Source organism: Ammospiza nelsoni, chromosome Z (genome assembly GCF_027579445.1).
Source record: "Ammospiza nelsoni isolate bAmmNel1 chromosome Z, bAmmNel1.pri, whole genome shotgun sequence".
Taxonomy (NCBI): Eukaryota; Metazoa; Chordata; class Aves; order Passeriformes; family Passerellidae; genus Ammospiza; species Ammospiza nelsoni.
In genome coordinates this window covers 80,889,529-80,909,093 of record NC_080669.1, presented here as the reverse complement: position 1 = coordinate 80,909,093, position 19,565 = coordinate 80,889,529, and the positions used below count along the sequence as shown (strand labels likewise).

At 38.5% G+C, this 19,565-nt stretch overlaps 1 protein-coding gene across 1 annotated transcript in view; it reads right to left on the bottom strand.

The window, feature by feature from the left end:
- KIAA1328 (KIAA1328 ortholog) overlaps positions 1-19,565 on the bottom strand; it is a 172,153-nt gene that overhangs the window by 55,046 nt on the left and 97,542 nt on the right. Inside the window, exon 7 of the mRNA XM_059493161.1 lies at positions 2,636-3,321. Coding sequence (XP_059349144.1) covers positions 2,636-3,321 — 686 coding nt within the window. The remainder of the gene's footprint in view (positions 1-2,635; positions 3,322-19,565) is intronic.

The window sequence follows — 19,565 nt, the reverse complement described above, 5'->3', positions numbered from 1 at the left end:
CCAGTGGCTTTGCTTCTAAGGGTTTCCACAGGGGCAACCCCAGCCAGTGTAACCCAGTTGAGTATTAGCTTTTCAGCATTGGAAAGGGAAAACAACAGGGAAAAATCTGCAGTCTTTTCATTACAGAAACAGAAAAGTTTCATTTGCAGATTACAGCACCAGAGCTCAAAGGCATCATGTGTAAATGGTGTAGAACAGAATTTGTATAAGATGCTCATGTCTCCTCAAACTATGGGCCCACAAATGATGCTCCATTCTTAACAGATCACTCCACCTTCTCCTTTCTCTCCAACAGAGACAGAGTCAAGATAGAGGTATTTCTCCTTTTTTTGACTAAAATTCCTGTTCCCAAGCTTTGTTTATACTGGGCTGCTCCAGTGAGGCTTGAACCAGGAGAAGCCATTGAACTGCACATACACACCATTTTTGATGGCTGAGCAACTATTTCACATGGAGAGTAGCTGCAAACTGAAACTACTACTGCCATGTGAGGCTAAGTAGAGAAATGTGGAAAATTAAAAGCAGTTATGATGCAGTGTGGCAGAAAAAATTATCAACTCACACTTTAACTAAAAGATTAGAAAAGTTTCTTGCCAATTTGTCATTCAATGAGAATGGACCTTAACCAGCACTCCACTCAGGCAGAAGGACAGACAAAAATAAATATTATCTGGAATAAATGTTTTCTTGTATTGTTTTTTATGCTGTTATAATGTTCTAACTCAGTTAGAACCTCCTGACAATGAAGTAAAGGTTATTTGAGCTTAGGTAAACAAATTTTTATTGTTAGCAGTACATAAAATTACTCTGTTACCAAGTGCAAAATGAATTATATATTTGGAACTGAAACAGAACTGTGATGCCTAAGAGATTTACCTCTAAATATCAAGCATTTAATTCTAAAGATACTGAAATATTTTTAAGAGAAAACACATTATATTCCAGTTGTTTTCTTAGAGAGAATACGGCAAATCTGACTTTTCACCTGTGAAAAGAGATCACAAAAGTGCAAAGTCTTCAGATTGTTCATATATGGTTCTTTTCATAGAATTCTTTTTAGGTAGCTAAAGCTCTGTAAATCATAAAGGACTTTTTCCAGAAAAAAAAATGTAGCTACAATAGATATAATGGTACTAACAACCACATCATTACCAATATTTAAGGTGCATTTTTTTCTGAACTTAGACCTCCAAACCTGAAAATTTTCCATTAGGAAAAAAAATGCACCAAAAAATTCAGTTTGTATGTCCTTCATATCTACTTGTTTTTCATTAGAGGGATGCATGCACAGAATTAAGGTATTTGATGATTAAGAATCCATCTGTTCCTACTTAATTCTCACCTGAAGTCATAATCCTTTGTTAGCAACTTCAGTCATTTTCAACACACACATTTGTGATTTCCTCCAAGACAGGTACTTTTAGAGCCACATAAACACATTATTTTCAATGCAAACAACAATCCAAGAAGACAAAAAGACAACCTACTCTACAGTACTCTCTTTTACAGTCTGAAAAGTAACCAGGGGGCTGAAATGAAGAAGGGCAAGTGATGCAAGTGATGCATCCCTCCATGGTGGTTACAGCACACAGATGTAGGAAGTTGGTCATCTAATGCAGACTCTCATGGGGTGCTGCTAGCAGCTGCCATACTAAAACAGTATAGAAATATCCATCCCTGTGAAACACTCCTACCACTTCTTCCAAAAGACTGCAGAGTTTTCCTATTGTTTCTCCTTTCTAATGCTGAAATGCTAGTACTCAGCTGAGCTGCAAGGGCTAATTTAACCTGCTTCCGTTCACTGCTCTGCTCACTTTAACAACATCATACCAAAAAAACAGTTGTTCCCTCTTTCTCAAAGACTATTTAGATTATCAGAAAAGTGTTGCCTTCTGCAACAAACTCACAGGCCTTCATCTCACATTTCTATGGCTGTTCCATCTCCCTTCAAGTTTTAAGCAAATAATGAGCCTCAGTCTTGGCATTCTCCCTCTTCACTAACATTGCTGAAAAGAAAATGTCTTCACTACACTGCGTTTCCTTCCTCTTCCATAAATATATGGGGAAAACTCCATATATTTTTATATATTCCATATATGCAAATATATATATATACACATGTATATATGTGTCTGTGTACATATGTAATGATCTTCATCTTTTCTATAAAATAGACTCTTCCAGTCCCAACCCAGGAGAGTGCAACCCTTCAAAACTGACCTTTCCAAGGAAGCGAGAATGCCACATTTATGTCATCCATGCTCACACTGCTCTCTTGCCAAATGTCTGTATTCTTTTCAAGTGCCTACACTAAGATCAACTTCTCATTTTTTTCTACTGCTTCTCTTTTCCAACCTAGTCTTTTAGCAGTGTTTTTCTTCTGCCTTTCTTTCTACCACATACTGTTTTCCTCTGCTGCTTTCCACAGCTGTCATGCTGCTTCCCAACAGTATACACTAACAAACTAAAGTCTCCTCTCCTCTGAATCACTCTTAGAAATTGTGCCATAAGCCTTGCCTGTCTTGTTCCATTCTATTTATTGTTGCCTTGTTCTGTTCTCCCACTTAAATCAACTATTGCCCATGTGCTTATTAGAAATTTTAGATTTTTTTTAAATTGTTAGTCTCAAAATCACCTGTTATAATCCATACGGGATTGGTGTAGTTGCTGTTGTTTTAGGAGCAGTTTTGCTTCTTGCTTAGTCAATAAATGTTGGAGTCGTTCCTTTTCAATTTCCAGCTCCAGTTTTTGAAGAAGCAGCTTCTGCCTTCTTTCTTCATACAATCTTTTAGCCAGCTCTGTTTCCTTAGGGCCTGAGTCTGTGCTGTGATTCAGCCTAGAATCTCGACAGTGCCTGGAATGATCATGGGTCTTGTGAAATGTCCCCGAGTGTTTCCTAAGTACCTGGCTGACATAGCAGCTCTCTTCCATGCTCCCTGAGCTCCCCACATGCCTCCAGGCACAGCCATGGCTCACTTGCTGAGGGCATGCACTCTGAATTTCACTTGCCCTCTGGTTCACCTCCTGAGCTTGCTTTACATGGTGAGGGCTCCTCTGCTTGGCTGGGGAAATCACATTGTTGCGCTTTCTGTGCAAGTCGTTCTCCACCGGATACTCCTTCAGACATTCCTGATGGTTGTAATGCATCTCAGTCCTGTAATCGCGGTTATTCCTGCACGGCTGAGACAACACAACACGGGCTGGGCTTACAGCCTTCGGTGCTCTGCTGTTCTTATGAAGAGTCCAAGGTCCCCCAACACCCAAGCAGGAGCTGTCCAGCCCCAAAGAGTGCTGCTGGCACAAGCTCTTCCCACTGGATACCTGCAACGGGAGAAACAATTTCCTGTCAATCACTAAAATTCATCTTTGTTCATCAATTTCCCTCGGTAAATGTGTTGTCCTCAAAGCAGAGCTGCTGGTCAATGTTGATGGACATGCAGCCAAACCCCACAAAATGTTTACCAGAACACGGACACAAATGTGCTATCAAATCTACATTTCATTCCATCTACACAACTGTAATAAATGTAAAACTACTGTCTGCAGGATCCTCAGCATAAAATGAGTCACTTCAGAGTATCAAGTAGTTGTAAGCATGTAGGGTTACATAAAATCAACTTGAAGAGTGGCAAAAAACATTAAATGTTAAGGTTTGAAAATGTTTAATTTTGAATACCGAGCCAAAAAATCCATTCAGCCACTATAAATACTCTTTGATTGGCTATTACACAGCAGGAGATTTGATGTAAAACATTTCACCTTGCACTGAATGGTATATTACTTACCGCTGGAAATTTGATGAGAGTTTTTGAAATATCTTTACAGAAACACAGATAAAAACCAACTACTTTCTGTAAAAAATGGTTGTACATCAAAAGCTGTCATTTAAATACAAAACATGTTTAAATACAGCTATAAACGTAAGCGATTCTTCAATTAAGCTGGGCAAGTGATTATAGTCTGATAAAACTCTGAAGAAAACAAGCAACTGTAATTCACATTTGTCAACCCAGTACAAGCAAATTCTAGTGGTTTTGTTATAGTCATGGATATTATGTAATAGACATCACAATTCTAGGTACATCCTGGAGTATCTTTGCACTAAGGCTCATCTAGGCAGTTAAGCATTTTAGCTTTTATGAACGTCACAACAGCAGTGTATCAGGCACACACATTTCTTTTGCTAGAATTGTGCATTAATTTCAATAACAAACTGAATTTAAGCTCCTCCAGCCTTTGGGACCTTCCACAAAGATATGGGACTTTTTAATTACAGAAGCCAGATTTGTTAAAGACAGCAAAACCACTGCAGTGTAAGTGGTTCAGCAAGGAAATCTGGAATCCATTTATGAAAAAAAAGGTATTTTTTGTCCCCTGGGAATGCTTACAATAGAGAGGTATTGTGCACATGGAGTGCAAGACAAGTCAGCCAGATCCAAACCACTTGAATTTAGGAATGCAAGAAAGCATCTAGCAATGATTAGAAGAGAGATATAATACAAATCTATGCAGCATTTATATGTATAATTTAGATTCTTTCTTTAATAAATAAACAAAATACCAAATATACTCTGCTGCCCTTCAAGACAACCAATTACAAGTTTCTTGTAGACTTCACAGAATATAAATTAATGTGGATTAGCACCTGAATACTGATATTTTATTATTTCCAGTTTTGTGCATACAAATATATCCTCTCTCCCATGTGATTGAAAGCCAAGGATGTCATGTTTTGCCCCAAAGGGCTCAGTGAGTTGGAGGCATTTGCATTAATGTCAGTGCTAAATGTCTGAGGAAAGTCTGGTGCTTGGACTGGGTGAAAAGTGCAGGACACTAAAATATTTTAAAGTCAGAGGGGCTGGCAGGGCAACTGAGCAGAAATGCAACATGCTGCCAAAAAGACGGAGTTTTGTTATTTATTATTTGCAGCATGCCATCCTTGTTGGCAATATTTTCCAGACAAATAAAGGCTACAGAGCCCTTTTAATCTGAATTAGACAATACAGAAAAGGACGATGCAGTCTCTCATTTCCCTCATCACCTGTTTCTGGTTATAGAGAATTTAGGGTACCTACAGGAAGAGGCTTTCAAGGTGGAGGGTTCTCCAGTCCCCATGGACAGCAGAAGGTCTTAGATCTGAAGATAGTCTTAGAGCATCCTATCAGGGCTGGCAGTATAGGGTGGTCACAGAAAGCAAACACCTGTCTTTCTGCAGTCCATAAATAGTAGTTAAAAAGAACACTTAAAAAAAGGAAACTCAAATGGTAAAAACGTCTGAGAACACCACCTTTATTTTAGCAGTTTGCTGACTGAAGAGACAAGAGAATGTTAAGAAATCTAAGCACATGAATGAAGATTTTACAAAATAATCATCAGGTTTAAGAATAAAGGTCCACATTGCAAATTAACTTCATGGCTGAGACTCTATTACGAGTCCCTGAAGGCCCTAAAAGAGAGGTACCAGTTAGCATTTGTTGACCTTGGCTGCCATTAAGTCTGCCCTGATGGTCTCAGAAATGGCATTGACATTTAAAGACTTCATAACAAGGCAGAGAAACTTTAATGTTATTTCACAGATACAATATGTTTGCAGGGGGGAAAATTCTCATTAATGTCATTGAATGTGAGTGGGATTTTCTTACTTCTTTAGAAGGAGGAGGTCATGTTAGGCAGAAGGCTGAGTTCCAACATGCCTTTGATGGCTACTCAGTACTTTTCAGGGTCTAACTCCAAAGAAAAATTAACTATTGGGAGTCAGAATCTAGTCAGAAACAACTTTTTTTTTAGTAATTTGTGGGTTTTCTGCTAAAGCCATAACTGAAAATACAGCTGGATGGTAGACATTGCAAGGAAAATGGACTGACATTTACACTTTTGAGGGATGAAAAGAGACTGGTGCATGACATGACAGATCTGGAAAATGCAGGCCAGATAAAGGGGAAATGTAGAGGAAAGAAACATTGTGAAGACCCACCTACTTCTGTGAGTCTAAAGACACACAAGCATAAGGAATGAGGTAATTTTACAAGATGAGTTTAAGAAAGATATTGCCTGCGGGAGGCCTGGAAGCCATGACGGGCCATGGGAACAGCTGTGCTCGCTCCTCCACAGAGCTCTTCCAGGCTTGCTGTGCCGCATTTAAAGATACAAGTCCCTCTAACTGAGGCTTAAACAAACTCAGACTGCTCCTTGTAAGGTAAGGACTTAATAAGACTTGATCAGATGTGAAACTCTTGTGAAACAAGGAGATACTAAAAATGGTTTTAATAATCTTTAGAAGGATTTAAAGACGGAGACACGTGTGGAAGTCTGCAAAGGCTTTACTGCAACCCCAGTAATTTTTGCTCAGGGATTCAGCGCAGAGCTTAAACAAACACCCAGTCCTTAAAACTTCCTACGAACAGACAAACAGTACACCAGTTTTATGCACGCAGCATTATGATCTCTGCAAATTGTTCCTAAATGCAACTTGTGTGCTTTGCAGTTCTAATTCACAGCGCTGGCAAAGGAAGCACAGTTACAGACTGGCTCCAGCACAAAGGGCTTTGTACTGCAAGGAATGAACTAGTAATGAAGCATATCTTTACAATACCAGCACAGGCAAGGTCTGGACAGATTTCATCACATGTACAAACATGTTTAAGAAATAGCCCAAAATCATTACCTTGAGAAGTCCTGCATTGTGAGGGACAAAAGCTGGCATCCCAGCTTTTGTAAATACAATGTAAAATACAATGCTGTTAGAGCAAAATTGCTGGAGATGCTAACAGCGTTAGGAGTTTAGTTCATAGCACCCGGGGCTGTAGTTTTTAGCCGAAAAACTATGTCTGAATACTGGCAAAAGAGACAATCAAGTAAAATAATTCTCAGTTGTATCTTGAGGACATTAATCTGGATTTTCAGCTCAGGAGTTTCTTTTGGTGGGGTAGAAAGAGTGGAAGGAACATGTTGATTCAGAACTAGTCTGTTTTGCTGATCTAAGTGGGGACGCTGAAGGAAACCCAGAAGAATGAACAGAAGCAGCAACCAGAGGAGAAATTCAGAGATGTAAAGATATTTAAAGATGACACAGAGACACACAGAAACACCCTCAAGAGCACCACGGGCACATACCTAATGGCACATACTCTTCACCAGTGTAGTTGCTCTTTGGACACGATCCGCAAAATTTATTAAGAAAAATTTGTTCATTGGAAGCATTGTCAAGTCCTGGCACAGGCTGCCCAGGGCAGTGGTGGAGTCACCAACCCTGGAAGTATTTATGAGACATGCAAATGTGATGTTTGATGACGAGTTTTAGCGGTGGACTTGGCAGTGCTGGGTTAATGGTTGGACTCAGAGGTGGTTTCCAACCTAAACAATTCTGTGATTCCATCAGTGACCCAGATGACACCCTCACTAAGGTATACAACCTAAACCTGGAACTCAGTCACCACTCTGAATGCCTAATATATGGGTCTCATCTGAATAAAGCTTGGCTTTGGGGTTCAGGTCTATCAACAGTATAAGCACTTGCTTTTGTCAGCAAAATGAGGCAAAATGAGCTTATTATAAATAAACTCAAATAGGATATTGGGGCAACAGAAATCCTGTTTTTAAGAACAATTACATCAAATTATAGGACTGTTCGAAGTAACGTTATCAGTGATTAAGGAGCTATTCTTTCCAAGATTCTGTAAGAATTTAATAGAGAGAATGAAAAACCATAAAGATTTTAAAGTATATCAGTAGGATCTACTGAAGTCTATAAATTTTTTTCTCTAACTCATATAATACTTTGTTAAAATCTTTACCATAAATAACCCAATATCAGTTATTACAAAGTGCCATGTAATAGTACAGCAACTGTCTCTGTCATTACCTAAGATAAATACAGTAGATAACTCCTAAGGTAAGCCGACCATTTTTCAAGCAAGAAACAAAGCACTATTTTCTGTAGAAATTATGTATAGCTATGATTGCCATATTCCACTGAATAAAACAAGTGGTCTCAAATGAAAAATACCGTGAATGACAGACACCAACCTGTATTTTTCCTGTAGAAATCTACTGAACTCAACATACTGAAAAGGCGTAGCTAAAAAAAAAAACGTAGTATCACATCACAAAAAAAGTGAATCTATAGCTGCTAGCTGACAGCCGAGGAACACCTCCTATATTTGTGCTGCCTTCAGTATTTTTTCTCCTCTTTGTTAAGAGGGTTTGAGCTGACATGCCAGGTGCACAAAAAAACCTGTGAGCATTTGCTGGCGCTCAGCTTTAAGTGTATATTTTGCATTCATAAACATGCCACCCTTCTTCTCCAGCTACCCAAACACTGTTGATAATTGCTAACAAAGGCTCCCATTTCAGATCAGCAGACTGGTTTTACGCTCCCTGATAAGGCGGTTAATAATACAGTGCTCCAAGAAAACTAAAGAGAGGTGCCTGCGTGCCAAGTCTTGGAAGTCATTGTGACCAAAATGTCCATTAAACCCACACAGTACCCACATGTGGCAGTCCAATATCTGCCACTAAATTTAAGCAAACATGTTTGCTTTTCAAAACAAAAATGTATCATTCCTGTTTGCACTATAGAAACATGCCACTACACTAATCTTGACAGTACCAGGTCCAACTATTAAGATTCAATGTGCTGCCAACATTATAAAAATAATAATAAAAAAAATCCCAATCTTCTGACTTCAATTTTTTACTTCTGCCCTTTATTTTACTGAAGAATCAGTAGTTCAAGACCTAGATAAATATTTCAAAAACTATACTATTTGTGAGCAGAGTAGGTCACTACCATTTCCCAGTGCATTTGGAGTTCATGTGAAATAAGGGCAAAAGAGTGATGAGCTGCATTTTTAACATGGGCATATACAGAATAGTTGTCTAGCTGATAGAGAATGTGTAATGCAACATCTGCACCGTACGCCTTGCCAAAGCCCATCCCAAATAAATGTAGTGCATTCTCCCTAGTGCAATTAACTCTTGTACTCTGGCAGGTTGTGCTAGAAGATCATCAAGGTAGATTACCTTCCAGCATATGAACTAAATACTTACAGGTGTTATATCATCAGTTATTACTTACAAACTTCTGCATTTAACAAGACATCCAGGCAAATGAATGATCTAATTTATGAATTATTTATAAGAATTTCACAGCATGCTCCTGGCGTCATCCATGGCCTTTTCCAGGTCATATGACACCAATTAGAGCTGAATTTTAAATTATTCAATAACCTGAACTCTCTTGTCATTTAACATATAGATATCAATGCAGTAAACAAGTTAAGTCTAATGGGCCCTGGAGGTTTGCGTTCCTCCACCCATCAGCAGCAGAGGCTGTATGCTACCACTGGAATAGAAAATAATAGAATGCAGCAGTCAAAAACATTTGCAAGGTTTTAATAAGTTATTTTGCCTCCCTTAGGGATTTTTGTATAACTTACAAGCCCTGAATCTAAAACATATTAAAGTCCTTAGCTATGTGCTTTCAAAACAAAATTAGGACATAGCAAAAGAGCAAGTCTGACACTAACCCTAATTTAGGCCCTTAATTTGAAATGTAGTGGAAATTATGGAGTAAGCAAGATTTACTATGCACAACTCATTACCTTCAGGCTCTCCTACAGTACAGCCAAAAATAGCCCCTCTCCCAACACAGATACACCTGCCTATAAAGATAAGGCTACACAGAGGAAAATGGAAATGTTAATTTAATAGCTATCAGTTGACAGTGCACAGTTGGGGTGCATCTCGTATTCCACAACATTTGGATGGCAAAAAGACTTCCACCATTCTTCTGTCCCAATAGCACTGGACACACCTGTGATGTAGAAATCCATCAGGATTTGGGTACTTGCTTCAAGACATCACATTTCAGAGTGGTTTATGGTTGCACCACATCACAAAAAAAAAGTGAATGTAACAGCCTCCAAAGCACAGACACAATAAAAAATATCTTAAAACCATCATTTTCCATGATGACTACAAGAAGAACAAGAAGACATCAACAACAAAGATGATGAGATGAAGAGCATTATTAGATATTTTATTGTGCCTCAGTGTGAAGTCCACAGGAAATGCATGGCAAGCATGCCATGTCCTGGCTCCAAATCTCATGAGCCTGGGAGCATCACCCCCTATTCATTGCTGACCCACCCTGAGAAGTCCAACTCATATGGGAGAAAACTTCTGAGACTGGGGGTGCTCAGTACAAGCCTAAACCCTGCCTAGCACCAAGAGACTTATTTTTATAGCACCTGTGCCTCAGCTTTCTGAAGGCTGCTAAACTAAACCCCAGATCCACACCTCCAGATGGTGACATGCAGACCCCTGTCTTGGAGGACCCAGCAACTGCATTCATCTGCACACACATTTCCTTTGCCCACTGCTCTGCAAGGATTAAAAAGTTTCCTGAGATCTATCCAACACCAAAAGGAAAAGATAGAAAGGGAGATGCTCAGCTTATCCATTTAAACACTATAGCAAGAAGTTCTCTAGCTACTGCTGTCAAGATAAATGCCAAAAAAATGATGTTGAGAAAACATCATGCCAAATAAGTAAAAACACACACATCCAAAATGTCTAGCCAGATTAGCAAGAATAAGGATTTAGATAAAGCACACAACATTGGATTTTCTGCTCCCTGACCTTATCATAGGAGGGTGCTGCAACAGAGTTCTCTGTGGTTTTATAAACTTTTTAAACTTTTTAAGAAAAATAGCAGAGAGGGGGGGGGGAAAAGACAACTGCCTAATCTCTCAGCACACATTTTAAGAACACACAAAAATAGCTATAAGGGATTTTATTTTGGTTGGCAGCCAGATTTAACTTCATTGCTACACTGGGCAGCATTTGATTATTTCACATTAAGGGTAGTAACATGTTGAACGATAAGAGGGAAGTTCATATTGGTTTTCATTAAAGAGTAATATCCACCATGTATTTGGTTTTTCAAGGTAACTTTTTCAAAGTTATTTTAAAAAGCAAATAGTTTTCCACTTGGAATCACAAGTTTAGCATATCACAGGCTACACATGTTCCCAGCTATTGCCAGTCTCTTTAGAATTCAATCAACATTTGCTCCAAAGTCATGCTTTCATAGTTCTAGTCACAAGACAAAAGGGCAAATATATTGTGACCTTTCTAAATAGCCCCGATTGCTGTGATCAAACAGAAGCCACATACTGATGTGGAGAAGAAGGTTCAGAGTTTGATGTGTGAAGATTACTGCAGAAGTAGACATTGAATCAGCATTTGCCAACATGCACCTCACCATGACAGCCAATATCACCCTTCCCCTGTATTTGCAGTAGGGATAATTCTGGTACCCAGTGGGCAAGGATGAATTTTAAGCAACAGCCACTGTTCACTCTGAAAATTACAGAAAGTTTTACTTCCTTCACATGGCTCCAGCTGCGTCCCTGGGGTATGGACAAAGGCTTTAAAATATTTTTGCAACACAAATAAAGGAAGAGATGACATCTAGGAATTAAAAGCATGTTCAGAAGTAGGGACAGTGTTTTGGGAAAAGAAGGAAAAAACCCCCACAAAACAACTAGAAAGTTATTTAAATAATAAAGAAATCCCACATATGCAAAAGCATAAAATCTTTTGATTTTAAGAGTGGAAAGGTGTGCCTAAGCAAGCGCTTTCTGTCAGGAGTGTCCTTGCACTAAGAGCTAGACAGCATTTAGATTCTGCTAATTATCCCATCTCTGGGAAATAATTCATAAAAAGTAAACAGTAATTTTCATATGCCTGCCCTTTTGATCTTACATTTGTAGGGAGTATCCTGAGGCTAGCCATGGGCGCCCTCGTGGCTCTGGCTGATTGACCTCTAATCTGCCCCTCAAGGAACGATCATGCCAAGGAATGACAACAAGAGTTGCAGACATTTCAGTGCAATCTCATTAAAGACAGACTGACTTCATCTTGTCAAAGAAGAAGTTTCACACAAGAAATAAAAGCTTTTTAGAGGGATCATTTTATTTTTGTAATGATGCTGTTCTTCAGAACAAAGACTGGAACAAGACTAATGCACCATGACCTGACTGGTACAGAGCTTTACATTAACTGGCCAAATGCTGGTCCAAGACACAGTTATGTGGTAAACAGTCTTGGTAGCAGAAAATTAAGACTGTCTTCTAAAATAATCAAGTCCAAACCATAGTACTTGACCTCTCCACATTTCAAAAAAGTACAGATACCATTTATAAGATAGCAGTTGTCTAAGTGACTGCTCACATCTCATCAGTCACACAAGGCTGTGAGTTTTGATATCCCAGCCTGTGTGGTTTTTTTACCCCATTCTAACCCTTAATTGATTGAAAAAAGGGAGTGAAGAAACTACAAATTAATCTGGTGGAATCCAAAGAAATGGGAGCACACACTATTTCCTGTATTAGAGTAATACTGAAAAAACATGCAACGCACACTGCAACAATGCAACAGAGAGATAAATGAACAAGTAGCAATAGAGCATTAGAGCTGCCACCAAAGTGCTTAGAACACGAAGTTGTACCTGAATGGTGGCACAACTCTATCATGGGCATATATATTGCACATACATTATGCTTCCACTTCCTGTTTCAGTCTTTCCACTGTTCATATCCCTGCTCTTGTCAGACTCTCTTGCCTCAGCAAGAAGTCAACATCCTAATTTACAGTTATGTAAGAAAATCACTCTGCAAATTGAAAGGATTTGATTTTTTTTTTGACACATGTAACTGGAAGCTTTTTGCAAACTACAACAAGTCCTGAAGAAGTTACACCTAAGCCTGATACTTCATGATCTCTTACCTAATCTGACAGACTCTGCATTGGACACAAGTCTCTGAGACCTCTGAGCAACACAGGCAAATGATCTCATGGGAGTCTGGAAGGCTCAGCTTGCTGAACATAAAAATTCAAGGTTCTCTTGGCACACAGGCTATGATTTCAGTGAGAGATTAAATGTTTTCTCTTTGGCAGGCTTGCAGTATGTCAAACAGGTACATAAATTAACTAACAAAAGACTGCATGCAAAGTTGAACCAAGGAATAGGAACAGGCATGGAGAAAATAGCAATCTCTCATTCCTAGGGTAAGCCAGCTATTGTCTTTTGAAGTTCACCACCAACATGCTGACTCCACAACATTCCTACACTTGAAATGCTACAATGGATGTCCCAGCAGACATTCCATGTATGGCTGAGACTCCTTAAAAGCTGAGGGCATTCTGAAGAGGGTTTAGTACTGTTGGAGGTGGCAACCACTGACAGAGGGAAATGACCTCTGATATATCAAGCTACAAAGATCAACTTCCTCTTGACCTATGGAAATGGATCTTTTACAGTCCTGCTTAACACCATAAAGTATAGCAATATTGTCACAGCTATTATTTGCATAAAATGGTGCTAGATGTGTTGTAGAGCAGTTTGACAGTCCAGCCTAATGGGTCTCAGCTGCAGAATATTGATATAAAGGCTCTTCTATAGTAACCATAGGCCATTAGGTTGTCTGAATGGACATCCATCACTACCAGCTTGTGTGAAGAAGAACATTAAGTTAAAAAGGCATGACTAAGAATAAATTGAAAGGCCCTTCACTACTCCAGGGCAGCAGTGACTTTGTGAGGCAATCGCTTTCACTCCATGGCACTGTGGTCTGGACAGACAGACCAAATAAAACCTCCCACAGGTTTATTAAAGTGAGTTCAGTTTTATAAAGCTCTCAAAGTCTCAGCAACTGCAAGAGCCAGAGGAAACAGGACATCCTTGCACAAAGCCGGGCCTTGGTCACAGGCACACAAAAATATGCAATGTAACTATGTTAACATAGTCCCACATTAATAGTTAGCAAAACACTGTGCCCTGCTTACAAGCTGCAGGACAGGGACATGGAAGGACAGTTTCCAGCTGTGAACCCCTACATTATAATCCTTTCAAGTTGCAGATGTGGACCTTCCTTTCAATAGAGAACCATTATTTTGTTGTGTTGTACCAATTTAAGAGTTCTATTGTGATAAGCAGGTAATCCATACCTCTTCTGTGCCATTTCCAGCCAGTATCCTAATACACATGCATACAAAAAAAAGAAAAATCTATTTCCCACATGACAGCAATTAATGCAGCATATATAAGACACCTGAAATTTGACCTTAATTATCCTCAAGCAGGGAACCAATTTTTGATGGGAATTTTTTTTCCCAGGGTAAACCATAGAAGCTTGTGGTTTTTATATTTTACCTTTCCTGTGGTTTATCCTTCCCCACTTTGTAAACTCAATCTGTACAGTAAGACTGCACAAATGCCGAAAGCAGAAACAGCCTACGATGCAGAAAGCAGAGACAGGCCATGATGCCAAAAGGTATAAACTTTTGAAGTTCTGACAAAATTCTAATGCAAAGTTGAATCCTCTATCTGGGTTCCCAGGCCACTTCTCTGGATAGAGTTAGTTAATAAATGTATTCTGATTACCAGGCTTAAGCCTTTCTTATTCCATTTGAAAGAGCTGCACTTCAGCTCTCCTCCTTAAACTCTGGATTCAACAAAGAATAGTAACGCTTTGAGGCTGAAAATCTCTAAAACCACTCAGTGCCAACTTTAACAGGAGCAGAATTAGGTCAACAGTAAAATTCACTCCCTCCAGGAACAGAGTTTGAACCATCCACTTGAGCAGAGAAGAAATTCTCACCGCATGTTTTCATATCTGTAAAGTCCCTTGGGATTTGTAAATAGTAAAAAAAAAAAAAAAAAAAAAATCCAAACTTTCTGCTTGTTGCAGAGCAGAAAGTGCTATCCTACTGGAGAAGTAAAAAAACCCCAGAGATTGTGCATCCCTCATAATTACATATTAAATAAATACATCTTTTGAAGTGTCACAAACTTGATGGGGGAAAAGACATGAAGTCACAAGTATTCGAAAGAACCGAGTGGGAGGGGAAAAAAAAAAGGAAGACAGGAAAAGAGTCAAGAAGAAACCCAAATCACATTGGTCCAGTCAGGTATTTAAAATGAATTTTCTTTAATTAACCGAACTGTAATACAAATTAAAACTGAATTTCTTGTTCACAGTATATTCATTGGAGGGGAGGGGATGCAGCTGGCTATTTCCAGAGCAGTTCAATCTAGTCCAGTTCTGCAGGACTGAACAGAAGCCAGTTTCCGTCCTTCTCAAAAGGACGAAAAAGCAACTTGGCAGCAGAAAGTCTGACTGCAAGCTCCATCTCAGAAATACTTATTAAGCACGACAAACCTGTGGCAATTGTGACTAAACTCATTAAATCACTACAGATTATTTAAAGTCTTCATGCCTGACATTCAAGTCCTTTATTATGCTTTAAATGTCCAGGAAAAGAAGCTGTAGACACAGGGCAGAAATGAGGGCTTTAATACCACAGCAGATTGCTACGTGATGAGCAAAGGGAGTCTGGTCCCACACTGTATCTTTGGCATGAAATGTTAAACTGGATTGATTATAGAATTTCCCCTTGTTTTTGAAATCTTTTGCTTTCTGATGGCAGAATGGTTGATGATAAAAATGCCCAAGCCCAGCTTTCAGTCTGGATAATGACCAGAAGCAAAGTAATCAGATCTCTTGGATCAGTGTCTGTCTCATGATACGAGATAAGATTAATAGTTTCATGCTGATTTGCCATTTCCTAGAGTAGTGTTAAATTACAAATTTACAGGGGGGTGGGAGGGGATGTGTACCGTATGAAACTCTCAGAAAAGGGCAAAACCAAAGCACAGTTATCATAAGATAAAACCATAAAACAATCACAGCCCTTGGGGAACCAGAAGCTCTGTGCACTCTGTGCAGCCTCTCATGTGTCAGATCATCACAGGGTGCCTGGTTATTTCATGATAAGATTATCTAATGTTAATCTCACCACTAGAATTGCCTGCAATAAAAATGTTACAAACTTTCTAATTTTAATTACTGGGTTCGTGAAGATAACTACTTCAATTCTGTTTGAAGGGAAAAAAAAAAAAAAAAACCCACAACAAAAACACTCCCCATGCTTTCTATGAAGCTGGGAGTACTTCAAATACCAAAACTGGATTTGATGATTTTCCATGTCTTTATTTCTGTAACTATTAACTCTTTTCTTCCCTTCTATTTTCACCCAGTCACCCTGACACAGGACAGTAAATGCCTATAGGATAACACTTTCTTCCATTTAATTTCACAAACTACATCAAAAATTGCCAAACACCTCAAAAGAAAAATAGAATGCACCTATAAGTAGGTGTTTTTGAAATAATGCAGAAGGGGAAATTTTTCCTAACTAAAAATTGTCAATGTGATGACTTTAGCATTAGCTAGCAGAAGTGGCAACCCTGCCTGTAACAACTCCAGCAGCAGAAGCATACGAGCTAATTCCCTGGAGAATGTTTCTGCGGAGCAATCTCTTCAGAACCCACCACCAAGCTACTGAAGGGATAATCTCAGTTGTTAGTTACATTAACTGGCATTGTAACACGTGCACACACATTCTCCTTGCATTGTAATTCTTATACCTGCAAAGCTTTTATAGCAAATACCTCCTTCCCACTACCCCAACGCCCATTGGCAGATGATTGCAGAGCCACACATGCCATTTACTGTCACAGGACTTCAAACTGCAGACAAGAACTTTCAAAGGGAGATGCTGTGCAAAAATCCTTTAGGGAATTAATTTTTGGAGGCAGTGGGGTTCCTCAGGAACACAATATTAAAGAGGAGGAAAAAAGCCAAGCTTAAGGACTCAGACAAATTCAACAACAATACAATACAATTGATTCATTGTATCAACTCGAACTGGTCCAAAACCACACTGTCACCTTGTTAAATTCTTAATAGTCCACAGTTTGGGTCTGATGCTACATTTTTCATCAAATCTTATTATTATGGAATTAAGGACTTCATGTTACAACAAAACAAGTTTCTCACAAGAGTTGCAACCTGGTAAAGCCAAATAAATATGTCCTAATCACACTGCCTTTGGATACTATTCTATTGGATGCTATGTAATTTTCTGTAGATGAAAGTAGAAAATAAGAACATTTAAAGCAATTTTAAAAATGGGTTTGTCATTTTACTCACTGGTATGATACAATTTGCTTATACATCAGTTATTTTATATATGCATACATAATCTATTGCCTGCATTTTCTTTGTGCCTTTAGCATAAAAATAGATAGAGAAAAATCTAGATGTGTATTTCTCCTGAGTTCACCAGTTCCTGCTGTTTGTTTCTCACCTGAAGTCATAATCCTGTCTTTGACATCATAATCATTTGCACAGCCACCAATTGAGATGTCACAAACGGAGGATTATGGCCAGGTGGGGAATAAGCAGCAGGAGCAGTTGAACTCTTAAGAAACAAAAATCTTGTTTTCATGCAAATGTCCTTCATAATAGAGAACAAAAGAACAAAGGGAGAAAGCTACAATGGAGAGAAAAATACAAGAAGCCAGATTGTTTCTAAATACATATCTCCCTGAAGTTCCCTCTGAGGAGTCAGCTGCCAATTAACAATGGCACAAATCATTACAAAAATAAAACAAAACTTGACATCTGATGATTGAATTCCCCCCACTGCCCCCACTACACATACACACAGTTTTCTACTTGACATGAAATCAGCAGAAATACAAGGCACTTTGAGAGAACTTGGAACCTTTAGAGGTATTTATATATTCCTGGCAGTAACTAAGCACTCTTCTCCTTGGTCTATAGATGAAGACACTGAGGTCAAAGAATACACAGGACCTCTCTGAATCTCAGTCACAAACAGATTGCTGAAGATATTAGGTATTATAAAATTCAGAGCTGAAGTGGCACAAATTCTTGAGGAACAGAAAACCCATAGCTCCAGTCGCAGTCCAATGGAAGGCTGCTGCAGAAGGGCCACTCTAGTTTACCAGTTCCAAGGAGTTAAAAGAATTATGAACAATTTTTATATTTTAAAAAATCATTCATAAATTAATCTGTCTGAAATTGATAGCTAGAATCAATCTGAATGCCAATATAAAGTCACTGGAAAAAAAAATTAAATCAAAACTGCAATTCAGATCCAAAACAGCAGTAACTTTATATGTAAAGAGAAATCCAATCAGCTACACAAATATTGCACACTTTGTAAGGTTGCTGCAAAAACATCTACTAGGAATAATCCTGCTTTGATTTTCTTCTTTTATTCACGTTTGGGTAAGCAGTGCTAAACTGAAAAATGCTTAAATTGCGATGTTCTTAGCACTGCTGCTATACCCTTATCAAGAAAATCAGTGTTTCTGCACCAGTCTAATTAAAAACACAAGAAATTCATTCCCGAAAAGGAAAAAAAAAAAGTACAGCTTCACACTCTTGTGTTCTGCCTCACTATTGCTTGTGATGATGCTGCATATATGCCATTAAATGTGACAGCATAGATAGCCTACAGCTCAAACAATTGAATCATCTGCCTGTATTCTATTCCCAGAGAGTCTTCTGGACATATCCTGTCCGGATCTTGTCACAGCACAGCAGATGTGGCAGCTCATTCCCTCAGCAGTAGTGCAGAGTAGGAACCTCAGCATGAAAACTATGCCTTCTCTCCTCTTATTTTCCAGTCTCCAATTTGTGGTGCTGAAGCATCAGGACTGCTTCAACTTCATCTGAATTGTCCAAATAGCCTGCCTGTAAACAGAAGTGCCATTTGACAAAGGAGTAATTCAGTAGAAAAAACTTTTTGACTTTGCCACTAATAACCTTGTATTTTAGAGCTAACTCCCTCTTTCCTCCAAATCTGAAATGAGTGCAAGCAGGACTGTAAACAGCATTCCAGCTTTTAGGCACTATCAAGCATGAGAGCAGACTACTAAAAACACAGGCTACTCTGGGTATCTGTACAAGACAATTGCACTTGGAAAAAATCCTAAGTAGTATATTTGAAATCGAACCATGACTTCTAGTAAAGGAGTTGCTGAATAACTCTAAGATCACTTAGGATTTTACACTTGATGGACAAACCTTTAACTATCCTAACTAGCTTTTAAACAACTGTTAATTGCTCTCAAGTTGTATTTACCTTTAACATCTGCTGTTTCTTTTTCAGATCACAGAAGAAGTTAGACTATCCGTAAGTTTATCAATTTCCCGAGTCTTATCAGTCTAGTTTAACAAAAAATAATAAGCCTATCTAAAAATTTTGTCCCATATTTGCTTTTATACCCATCCTGTATTTTTTAAATAGAAGCTATCCACAGTATTCTAATCATCTTTAAACCTGTCACTTTAAGAGTCCAGACAGTAAAAAGAATCTTTTGCTCCTGTACAAATTTATGTATTATGTATTAATAAGGCTCAAATTCTATATTCAGAAAGCAGATATGGATATTTATGAATAACTCAAAGAAAATTGCTTTACAGAAAATACATTTAAATTCCTCCCTTCATTTTTCATAAAGGATGACGGGTAGTTTGTTACACTAATAATCACTTGGAACATGCATGGGGATGTTTCACTATGTTCCTGTATCTTACTGGTGGCATACTGACTAAACTTTTTCTATTCATACCTAAGGAAGCAGACATACAAGAATATGGTCAAGTTAAGAGCAGGTCAAA